Raw genomic sequence first — 12,872 nt, 5'->3', positions numbered from 1 at the left:
TAACTCACAGGTAATTTATTATTTCAACCAAAGTTGCCTAGAAAAGTAGGGTTTTTTTAAATCTCATCTCTGACAAATCTTTCAAAACAGAGGTATTTTAAGGATATATTCAGGCAAAAAGTGGTTTTGGTTGTCTGTTTTGGTTGGTTTTTTTGTTAATTATTATTATTTCTGGCATAGTGAAGACAATAATTTGTAATAAATAGGGAATAGATGACTCTTAGAAGGATTGCTTTTCTGAGGCCATATTGTATACATGCCAAGAAGCTGTGTAAAATTGAAAACACTCTGCATCCTTACAAAAATCCTAATTAAACCTGTATTCAACTAATGCACACCTCATATCATAACTAATTTTTTCTCCTAATCATGTCAGACTAGAATGCAGAACTCAGGAAAAAATACCTGAAACAACGTATTTGCTGACATTCTTTTTGAAAATTGCTTTCAAGATAGGTTATTTCTTCTTAACATACTGCTTTCTGAGGTACAATAAGCATGAGAAATCCTAATTTGAGGTTGGTTTTAAACCACAGAGACTTATTTTCCAGTCCCAGTGACAGAAAGCTCACCAGAAGTACATGAGAAAAAAACCCGTTCAGTAATACAGTAATGTGGGGAAAAAAGTATCATCAAAATCGAGTAGTGTAACTAAACTATCCAATAGTAAACTATTTGTACATAATAGCTGAATAGCACAGATAGCCAAAGAAAAGAGTGAGACACTGACATTTTGATTCAGAATCAGAGACAGCAATGGATGAAATAGGCTGTTGGAATTGCTCTATTGCTTTTACTTTTTGTTTGGAGACAGTACGTTTCACCCCAATAAACACCTTCACCAAGGAAATCCTGATTCAATTCAATTGCACCTGCCACATGAATCATACAATATGTGCTTTTATACAAAGAAAAAAGATTATTCCTGTATAAGTCCTAGAATTCCTAATATTCACAATATTTATTCTTTCACTTCAAGCAAAATTCTTACTTCTTTTGGAGAACCTGATGCTCCAGGCTCATGTTTAGTACACACTGGTCCAGCCTTCCATGCCTCTGTATCCCCACAGTCACAAAATCCACCCCCAGTTGAACTATGCATCTGTAAAAGGCACGAATTTCAGTCATGAAATATGTACACAAACAGTGAGACAATAGAAATGTGTATTATTTATGTCAAACACAAGTATAAATACCTACCTACAAAATAGAAGGGTGCATGTGTAGGCTTACCACAACTATTTATTTTTTTTAAGCTAGAAAAGTTGTCAGAGAAGCAGGGAAAAAATAGCAACTTTTTGAACAGGAAATAAATGGGAAAATACAGCTGCTGTTGCATCTTCAACAAATTTAACAAGAGGTAGGTGAAAAAAACATGAGTAACGAATACGCATTTCATAAATGGCAAAATAGTATTTCTGGGCTTATTAGCAAAATTATAAGGGTGATGCTCAACATCATCTTTACAAATTGCTCAGAAAAGTTAAAAAATAATTTTACAAGGATACGTGTATTAAACAGGTACTACAGCTTAGTAGTACCTCTAGTCCTAACCAAAGGAAACAAGACCTAATCAGTATCTAAATACGTTCTTGCAACTTTAACCTTGCAGAAATGACACTTGCAGAAATACTGACTCTTCATTTTGGCAGAAAGTTCAGATGAAACTCATGCAAAAATAATTATCCATAGCTTACTCTAAAACCCTAATTCTAAAATAGTTATAAAAACACTAAGTGACCCAATAAAAAACATTAAAAAATTCATTATTTACTTGATGTGTTTTAAAATAACCTGATCTAATTAGACTAGCTTCAAGTGGGAGGTTGACTAAGTGACCTCATTAGGTCCCTTCCAACCTAAATTATTCTATAAACACTTGAAGAATACACTCCACATTCTTTAGATCGTATCTTTAAAAATGAAAATGCAGCACAACTGCTACTATTTCCAGGCTGCTGTTTTGCCTGAAGGAAACAGTCTTAAGTTACTGAAAAACATGGAAAAGACAACAGGATACCAAACCGGCATCTCAACTCAGCAGTGATTCCAAATTGCTCTGTCATCATTATTGGCTGTTTTCCTGGGTTACCATCTTATTCCTCCATAAACTTTGAGTGCGCACACAGGTATATGGAAGTTCTGCATATGCAAGGCAGCTTTGTACATGTTTGAATACATATTTACAACACATTTTCATATCAGTAGACTTATACAGAGGGGCAGAATATTTTTTCTTCTCCAATAATTTTGGAATTGCTGGGATGTTCTTCCAAACTCTCACTGAAAAATATCTGCTTAAAGGGGATTTATGACCAATTAGCGGTTCAAGTAGGGCAAATCTCTGAAACAATGTCAATTAATAAAATGAAAACATGCAAAAAAATCTAGCCCAGTTTTCAGTGGTGAAGGATAATTGAATACATAATGTTTCTGAACATTTTCCTCACTCCTTGCAGCAGAGTTAGACCAGCTTTAAAAATGACACTGCTGTTCCCTATTTCTGCTTCCAACACTATTAAAATTAGAGGTATCAGTGTGGAGGGCAAGCAAACAAGGGGCCTACAAAGTAAGTAGTAGACAACAGCTTAGGCAGAGACTTAGTGAAGAATTATTTAAAAGATCTTTCTGTAGTTAAAGCATGGGACTCTCTCAAAGATAACACGTATTTGTCTCAAACAGAATCAAGAGGATATCAGAAAGAGATGATCAAGTTCCACAACAAACTCCTTAAAAATCTTATGCTTAACATTCCTTTTAACTTTTATAGTCCATGCTCTAAGCCCAAAGTAGTTTATGGGTACTGAAACGGAGAAACAGTGGAAATGTGGAGAGTGCATCAGTGATAGAAGCAATGAAATAATGGTCTCTGTACATACACACCCATTCTAGATTTCCAAACAGAACATAGTCTTGTATATATAGTACTGAAAGGGACTTGCAATAGGACTGTCATTTTCAGTCACAGCTTTTTGCTCTGGCATATACTATGTGATATTGCCAAAGAGAAAAAAAACATACACATTCATAAACACTTCCTACCCTTTGATTTTCTTAACTTATAAACGTACTGTTCTTTAAAGAGGCTTTAGGTAGTTAGAAATGTGAGAAAGATTGAATTGATCAGTAAATTAGTTGTTGGTTTTTTTTTTTTGAATGAAAATTATTAGTTTATATGCAATTTCCTGTATCTTGAAGTAAAATCTTCTCTAAATCTATGAGTAAAATTTCTTAAGATATTCCTACCTTGTACCGGTGGTTCTTGTGAATGCTATTCTGAAAGCAGTCCATACAGAGTACACAAGTTGGATCAACTGCACAATCTCTGCAACAAAAAAGGTAATTGGAAAACTTTCTAAAACAAACACGCAAGTCTTGTGCACAAAAGAAAATGTTATTCTGAAAACTGAGGTTAACAACAGATTCAAATTTGAAAAACATTGGCTATTCCACATCACAGAAGTATGAAAGCCAGGTGGGCTTGAACCAAATACCTGTTATTTCAAATTCCATTAGAAATATGCTTCATTTCCACTTTCAAAAACTTGTTAACATATATATCTTCACTAGGAATGAACAGCTACTTAAAAAAATGAGACTGACTCAAGTTCCCTTTACTATGGTTTCCAACAATTGTAGCTGGTTTGCTATGCTACACTTCTGCCAGGTTAGGTCTGAAACTTTTTATAAACAGTTACGAGTTAATATCTGAGTAGAATTCCTTTACAAATTGAATTGAAGAATATATACTTTAAAATTTAACAGTTTCAGTGAAGCACTTATATCTGAAAAAAAAAAAAAAAGAATTATAATTCATGTATGCAATCTAATTTTTTCTGTGCTCCATATGCATGTCAGCTTTATATTGCTTTTTTTCCACCCTCAAACACGGTCACAATTTCTTTAAATGCTGTGTCATTCTAAGCAAAATATGAATGATAGGTGTTTGATAATAACATATTAATCTTTGTTTTATGCCATTCTTCACCATCTAGTTCAAGCCTTCCTTACAACTAAACTAGTATAATTCTGATTACAGAATGAATTTCCTCTCAAACCTTCAGGTGATAATCTTCACTACAACAGTTTAATGGTTTGCTACCATTCATTACCATAAACCAACTGCAATGTGAGTTAAAAGACATAAAAATTAAGCCAGAAATGCCTTCCGTATTTGAACGTCCAATTCTATACATTCAGATTTTAATATTTCAGAGCATATTATTTTTAGCATTTTAGAAGCGTAAAGTAAATATATTAACCTTCAGTTGCAGTACTAAGTACAGTATCTCATATAAGTACTACCACACTGTTGCAAGACAGGAAGTGAAAAAAGAGAGAACCTCTGAGAGATATATCTTTGTCACTTTGTCTTTTGTCATCCAAGAGCCCTGCACAGGTACTAACAGGATTATTTCTGTTTCAGCAATACTAAACAGACACCTTGACCATCCTTCTCCTTCAGAAAAATCATAGAATCACAGAATGGTTTGGGTTGGAAGGGACCTTAAAGATCGCCTCATTCCAACCCCTCTGCCACAGGCAGGGACACCTCCTACCAGACCAGGTTGCCCAAAGCCCCATCCAGCCTGGTCTTCCAGGAACAGGGCATTCACGGCTTCTCTGGCGTTTCCAGCATTTCACCATCCTCATGGTATCCATCCTTATATCTAACCTAAACCTATCCTCTCTTAGTTTATAGCCATTTCCCCTTGTCCTGTCACAACACCCCTGACAAAGAGTCCCTCCCCAGCTTTCCTGCAGACCCTCTTTAGGCCCCAAAAGTTTGCTATAGTCTCCCCAGAGCCTTCTCTTCTCTGGGTTGATCCTTTAGCTCAAATCCCTCAGCCTGTCTTTGCAGTAGAGGTGCACCAGCCCCTTGATCATCATTGTGGTCCTCCTCTGGACTCATTCTAATACTTTCCCATCCTTCTTGTGCTGTCCAACAATCCATTTCCCAATTAAGTGTACACATCTAGCAAATACATGAGAACTTACTCAAAGACTACTTTCCTTTCATGCACAAGCCTAACTTATTTATAGAAAAAGCGTAATAGTACGTGGCTGATTAAAACCCAATAGTATAGTTCACAAATTATTTTTACAGAGAGCTTTCTTTTTGACATTTCCTAAATTCTAATGGCTGGAGTTTCGTTTTGTTTTTTAATTTTTATTTTTTATTATTCATATTAATATTCTTCACCCTTATTGATACTCTTCTGGCATTTCTGCTGCAATTTTATAGGCAGAAAATAAAATGCAAACTACAAACTATGACAGTTGCATCATAGTAAGACTAATGAACAGCCAGAATAGTTGCAAACTTCAAATCCATCACAAAGATCTCTGACATATAAATGAATAAAATAATACCAAATCAATATGCTGCCATTTTTAACATAATCCAGAATGAGAACCAAGGAGAGAAATGACCATTGTTTACATAGATACTGCTTGTGCAGAGGACTGAGGATGCTCAGAAATGCTGGATTCCAATGCAGGCAAATAAAAAAATAAAAAAAATTTAAAAAGGGACTGTTATCCTTCAGTCCCAGGTACAGACCCCTATCAGACCCCATCATTCAATCTTTCTAATCAATGGCTTTCAGTATCATTAGCATCCTTTGCATTTCCTTTCTTGTTTCTCTGCTGGAGCCTGCTTTTACATGTAGTTTTGCTTGCTTTTTTCACTGGTTTGAAAACTGATGGTGGTATTTGCTTCAAAAAAATAAAGACCTACCATGATACAGGCAACAATTAGTTAGCAGAACAACTAATTTTATTAAATCCGCTTGCTTCATTACCTCACAAGAAAGCATTCATAATAACATACCTTCAATTCTTACCTGCAAGAGTATGTTGTCTCCCCTCCTTTGAACACCTTCCCACAGAGCTGTGATGTTCCACTCTGTTGTAGTTTCTCTAGAAATGTATCTGGGTCTTCCCCAAACAAATAACGTTCCAGGGGGTAAAGTATTGCTGCCTGAACCATTTCTTCTTGTTTCTCCAGCAAGGGGTCCATCTCAGCTGAGTAAATATTTGGCACATGTTTTGCCAAGCACTGTAAAAATGTAGCTTGGAAGTCAAATCTTTCATCACACCACTGCAAGAAAAGTACACCCATAAATAAGCATAAAGAAATACATAAAGAAAATAGGATTAAGCACTTCTACTGTGAATCCAGAATTCTTTTCCATATCAGAAGTCAGTTCTGTGAGCAATAAAACTCAACAAAGCATGGTTTCCCAAAAATGTCCCTGCTGCTCACCTTTCAGTGCCCACCACAGTAACCTCTGTTTCCTTGAAGTCTTCTGTTAAGGATACCATGAGGCAAAAGTTGGCAAGTGCTACGCTACTGTGGAGCTACCAGTGTACTTCATTAATTTTCAACTACACACATGCCAACAGGCCAGCCAATACACAAATCTTGATGTTTGTTCAGATGCCAACAAAAGCAAAGAGCAGCAGAAGAGGCCTCCCTGTCTTAGCTGGTAAGTAAATCTGGGATTTGTTCCTTAGCCTGCTGATAGCCACAAAACATATCCAATTGTCTTTGAAATCATTACACTTCAGTAAAATTTTGTTGGAACTGCTCATCAGGGTTAAAAAGCTACTGAGGGAGAAAGAAACAATTGATTTTAGAAACTGAATATCCTTGGGAAACCAGGCTGAAGGAATTAAATTGTATTTTAAGATAATAATTGTACTTACATTAGGAAAGTTAAAAACCTCAGACCGAAGTCTAAGACCCTAATTTCACATGCAACTACTCTAGCTCTCTGAACAGCTCTCTCCAGTTGATCTATTCATCCATCAAGTCTGAATATTCTTTCACATTATTCCCATTACTTAGAAAAAGTGCTTCTCTCTACCCCCCCTTCAAATCAGATAACAAATTTATCCATCCAGGCTTCTAAGGGCAAACTCCTTTCATACACAGCCTTGACTTACTCCCGAAGACTTTTTTTTGAAGAAAACAATATATATGCAACTTCACAAATAACTCTAAAGGGAGCTTCCTCTAGGCCAGCAAGTAGAAAATGAGCAAAGCAACCATTGAAGAGTTTGGACTGGAGAGAAACCTCAAAGAATTTGGCTGTTCAACTTTTTTTAATGGACAAAAATATATGACATTATATGCAAAAGGCAAGAAATAGAAGTCTGATTTCTGATTTACGATAAAACCTGCATCAATCAAATCAATGGATTACCCCCAGCATCAACGGAGATAAGGATTAAATACCAGATGTGTAAGTCTAGAGCTCTCTGGTCTGCTACCTGCATTTGAACAGTTCTTTAACACCAAAAAAAATTAAACTGCAACAGATATAGTCCATAGTACTGCAACTCCAGTACTCTTAAAGCCAGATCTGCAAAATATCATATAGAAATTGCATTTGTTTTCTGAAGAATTGTGTGTCTAGATGGTACAGACAGGTACAAAAAAAAAAAAAAACCTATCCACACAAAATCCAAAACAAAAGAAACAGAAACAAGATATCAGATTAAGACTGCCTAGCTTTACAATAATATCCACTACCCACTGCTAGTCTGTCAAAAGATATTTGTTCTGTGTTCTAATCACATGAAACATTTGCCTTACAACTTCAATAATAAACACTATTTTTCTAATATGTTTAGCTTTAGCCTGAGGCTTCCACTGGTATTTTGGCCACCAATCTACCTTAACATTACCCCAAGGTAGTTCATTATTTGATTTAGCACAGTGATCCTTGACTGCAAAGTTATGGAAGAATGCACGGCAGACACTGACGGAAGAGAGAGTCCACAGACGCTGCGATGACCTGCTTACTGCATCTGCTCCAAAGTGGAGCTGGGGACACTGACCCCTCAGCACACTGGTTTTCCAAAGCACAAGAGACTCCCAGCCTGCTGCTCTTGTGTCTTAATAAGCGATGTTCCCAAGAGATGCTGCAAGTTTAGCTTCTGTGTTGCTGGAACAGAACACATAATAGCTCCAAGAAACATGGGGCTAAGCTTTCCTGAAAATCTGCCAGAAGCGTAGAGTGGGTTCTCACAGCCCAACTCAAAAACATTTCAAGTATTCCTACGCAAAGCTTTTAGTTCTATTTAAATGTTCTTGGGAGAATGGAAGACAGGAAGTAGGGAACAAGAGGAAAGAAGGGAAGAGAACTCTCTCAAGCGGGCTGGTTGCCTTCTGGTAAACACATTAATTTATACTCAACCTGTACATCATCCAAGAAATAGTCATCATGTTCAGAAAGAGAAATAAGAATATTCTTATTTCTGAAAGCTGCACCAGGCTAAATTTCAATCCATCCCATTCCTTCTGTGTCTCCTAGAAGTAAATTCTTTATGATTTCTTAACTGACCACGTATTGGGTGTTGAAGAGAAAATAAAATAGTGTATCATCTTAAATTCATTTCCTCCCATCGTATGGAGAGAGGGGGGCTGGGAGTCTCTAAAAGCCCACGAAACGTGCAAGCCAGCTGCAGGCAGAAAGCAGGCGCTCCCTCCAGCTCTCCAGTCAGCACTGGCGCAGGGGGTCCCAAGAGATTGTGCGTTCTCATTTGCTCAGTTTTAGGAAAACCTACCTGAAGGAACAGACAGGCCATACTGTGGAACCATGGGGGCACTGACGTGACCCAAAAATAAACCACCACAGCCAACCACCAGAAGGAGCTAGGGGAGAAACCATGGCAGGAACACAATACCAGCATCCCTGGGGAGAAAGCAAACCCGCACGGCATCCATCAGGTGCTGCTAACAGCAGGCAAATGCCACACTGGGACCTGACACCAGTGAAGAGTGTGTCAAAGACACTCCTTACCTCCTCTCTTCCCTTCCACTTTGCATCTCTAACCTTCCCCAGCCCCATCTTTTCTCCTCTATTCACTTGCTCCTGTCACAGCCACCTTTCTTAGGATGACAATTCTCAAAGTACGAGAAAAAGGGAGATGATTGGAACCAGGAGCTGAAAAAACATGTTTCTTGAATGTGAATAGTTTTGTCAAAAGAGCAGAGATAACATCCATTTTGTCCAAGTCCAAGTAACTGAACTATTCTGTGTAACAAAAGCAGTTATCTGTAGTCTTAAATGACCTTCTAGAAGACTGTGATTACAGAAGTGATACCTTACAATACAATAGAAATAAAAATCTTTAATGCATCATCCCTTATCTTCTATCAAAAGATGTCCTCCTCCACGAGGACAAGCTACTAATACGCCTTTCACATGTATAAGCACACAGAGAATTGACCAACATCAATTCCAGCCAAACACGCAGTTTTGTCCTACATCTGAAAGGGCAGTTTGCAGGCTTTTTCCAAACAGAAGGATCACGTTAGAAAAGGTCAGAGGATGAAGAATTCTATCTGCCTACAGATACTCCTATAAAAAGAGCAGAATATCTGTCATTTCGAATGCATTAGTTTGTGAACACCACAAACGATAGGAATGAGAGCTAACCAAGTATGCAATGAAAAGGGGAAAAAAGGTAAACTCTTTCAAGTCACTTTTCACCTATAGATCAAGCGTCAAATGAGATTTCACACCACTATGAGGGATTTTCTGTCATTGCAACAGGCTTATTACTTAGTTCATTCAGTAGCCATCACCTCCGTGACAGTTTGTTTTCCATTCCGAGCACAGTTCTCTCTGAATTCTCCAGCCTTTTCAAACAAACCATTTGCATTTGGCAATACTATAAAGACCGGCTCTGCTTTAACTACGCTGATTGACATGCTGGTCTTTCACTGCATAAATTTCAAGGCTATATTTTTAGAAATATGCATTAATGTCATCAGTGAAAAGAAGGAATATTAATACTTAAAAATATTAAATAGCAAATTTTGAAGGAACAAACATTGCCAGTAGCACAAACTAAAAACCATCCCTGCTCCAATATTCCAGCTTAAAGAAGCAGACAGGAAAAAGCCTAGTTTGTGCACAGCATAAGTCTGTGAAGCGAGAGATGTCAATACCAGCTGCCTGTCGAAACAGCAGGGACAAGCAGCATTTCAAAAGTAAATGTATAAAATGTTGGGAACATGCTAATTTTGAGCAGGTGCCATTTAACAGAAATACCAAATGTAAAAGGCTGTTTTACTTCGATGCATAGAACAGTTGGCACTAAACAGATTAGCAAAACAACAGATCCCACAAAACTTCGAATCTGACAGTGTCTAATTAAGCAGTCATGAGAGACATTTCAAAAGGATAAACAGGCACAAGTTCTTAAAACCTGCAGACCACTGAAAATTGCCTTTGAAAGCAAACTTTAAGAGATTCTTAACTAACATTTTCCTGTGAGCTTCTGGTTTTAATTTTTTAGAGCAACTTTTCCTCCTGTTTATTTTAGTTTAAAAGTATCAGTTTTCTAACACGCTGAAAATAAGATCCAACTGCAGTGTGGACCACCTAAGCACTACGTTAGAAAAAACAGCAAGTAGACTTGGCAACTAATCTCAACTTCAAAGATACTTATTCTCCAAAAAAAAAAAAAAAAGAGGCTTCAAATAAGTACAAGAAACCAATTAGCAGATTTGTTCTTCCCTGCCTCAAGTCAAATTAAAAGCTGTTAGGTGCATAAGTTCTATTATCTGAGGAAAAAAATAAAAGATTTTTCTTCCTGATTTCATTTTTGCAGACCCGTAAAGATAGGGGGATGAACAAGACAATTACAATAAACAACCCTGAATGCATCATGAAGCACAAAACTATCAAAATCATCTCACGTCACCACACCACACGTCCAAAAGAAACTGTTGAAGTACCAAGCAGATTATACAAATGTCAGCTTGCAGTAATTTGCACTTAATCCTTATATTCAATTGCTGGAAACAAATCTATGTACTGTTTTCTCCAGTAGCCTGGAGAAAATACATACACAGCTACAAACACAACTGTAGTTCTGTCCAATGTACTATTCAAATAGAAAAATTTCTCTAAAAAATCGGGAAAGGGGATGAACAGGCACTCAATACTGTTCAGGGAATGAAACTGGAAGATGACCAGTGTTGTCATACTAGCACCATGTAGTTGCTCACAATGTGTTTCATCTACTCTCACAAAGTATAGCCAATGGGTTAGTGGAGAATCTAAGCTTAAAAAAAAAAAAAAAAAAAGACTTAGTACTCAATTACAGAACACCTGCTTTCTGACACGTCAGTAACATGCCTCCTTTACATAACACAGCTGGGAACCAGCCACGTACCAAACCCTGGTCTGCTCTGGATATCAGTAATTACACTGAACACAGCAAGTCTGGTTTCAAAAGTTATTTTCTATTGGCACAACACAGGTAACATTCAGAATTATTTAACATTGTCCTAACAAAACATCCACTCTGACCTGAAGACATGAAAGAAGTGTTTGATCTCTACATTCATTTAGACCTCGGCCCCTGAGCCAAAGCAGGGTGCCAATTAATGTTAAAAGATGCTTTAATGCTGCAGGTGTTCACCCACTGGGAACGAGGCTCTTAATAACACTGCAGAGTACTAAAGCTTGGTCTACAGAAAAAACCTACCTCGATTCCTGTAGTCTCCAACACCTACCGGATTCGCAGAACCACCAGAGAAACAGAATCGACCACCAGCACGATCAGTTACTGTTTCAGCTGCTGGACAGCTAAAACCAAAGTCACCTTCAGGGGACGCAAGGCGCAGATTTGGGCTGTTCAACCTCCCTGACTCTCACATGGCACTTTTAAATCATGCTCATTTCCAAACTCGCACAGAGCTTCACTTCCCTGGGATAAGCACTTGGATGCAGACAGGCACCCAAGCAGCTATTTCAAGTGAAATCATGGCCTGTAGTTATCTATCAAACTGCCTGCCAACTGGGCACGCTAGCTTAAACAGGCTGCAAAATTAGCAGGCTACTACCAAGTAGGCTCCACAGGCAAAACAAAATAGCAAGACACTCTAGAAATAATTCCCAGATCTTTGAGACATGGAATCAGAACACCTTTCACATTGCCAATTTTTGGGTCAGACCTGAGTTAGGCAGATAGCAATGTATAATTACATGGTAACACAACAAGGAACAGGAATTCTGTATCAGGTATTAAAGCAAACAATATGTAGAACAAATACTTCGAAAAATAATTATTCTCCCTGGAAAAATAGCAAAATCAGATTCGCAGAGTTATTTGTAGCATTCTGGGAGAAGCTTTAAAATAGAACCTTTTCATTAAGTACTGACTCTTCGTTTGACAGACTCAAGATCCCTTTGTTTCTAGAGAAACAAAGACAAGGCTTTGTTCCTTTCCTTGTTTGATTCTTAGCATCCTTGCTGTGGTCTCCTACCCTCTGGGGAACAAAATATCTAATTAATTTCTTAGCACCAGACTTCACTGTAGCCACAGTGGATATTTATAAAGTAGCAATTCCATTTAATATTGTTACGTTGAGGTGGGGGATTTATTTATACTAGGTTTTTGTATTAATTCCTGTGTACTCAGACTTGTGGTACATTAATTCGATTTTTCCCAAACATCATGAATTTTAGGATCCATTGTATACGTACTTTCATTCTGCACTGAATTAACGTGCTATAGCATTCAGATGAATCCATCAATATTCAGCACTAATAACGCAGCACCTTTCAAAGCAATCTGTTTATCCCTAGCTCCTCTAGTGCCCTGGGATCCAGAAGCCACTTAGGCAGTCACAGGCTACCAGCAACATCCACTCGCAGCTCCGCTCTCCAGGAGTCACATACCCCTCACAGCAGCATACAGCAACCATAACTTGAAGAAAACTGATGTACCTGCACAATCACAGTTCACTTCTGCACTAAGAAAAGGCACAAAAATTACCGAGAAATACGAGCAAACATGAAAGCAGACAAGGAAGGAAAAACCACAGCGTTGCTCAATGCCAC

At 37.7% G+C, this 12,872-nt stretch overlaps 1 protein-coding gene across 2 annotated transcripts in view; it reads right to left on the bottom strand.

The window, feature by feature from the left end:
- Nucleotides 1-12,872, bottom strand: part of UBR1 (ubiquitin protein ligase E3 component n-recognin 1) — a 60,181-nt gene that overhangs the window by 43,553 nt on the left and 3,756 nt on the right. For both annotated transcript variants that reach the window (XM_084520267.1, XM_084520268.1), the window contains exons 2-4: nucleotides 5,847-6,103; nucleotides 3,247-3,325; nucleotides 992-1,102 (exon numbers count right to left, since the gene is read on the bottom strand). In XM_084520267.1, coding sequence (XP_084376393.1) covers nucleotides 992-1,102; nucleotides 3,247-3,325; nucleotides 5,847-6,103 — 447 coding nt within the window. The remainder of the gene's footprint in view (nucleotides 1-991; nucleotides 1,103-3,246; nucleotides 3,326-5,846; nucleotides 6,104-12,872) is intronic.

Source organism: Aythya ferina, assembly GCF_964211825.1.
Source record: "Aythya ferina genome assembly, chromosome: 5".
In the NCBI taxonomy this organism is placed as follows: Eukaryota; Metazoa; Chordata; class Aves; order Anseriformes; family Anatidae; genus Aythya; species Aythya ferina.
The sequence above is the reverse complement of the archived record's forward strand: the minus strand, read 5'-3'. Positions and strand labels throughout refer to the sequence as shown.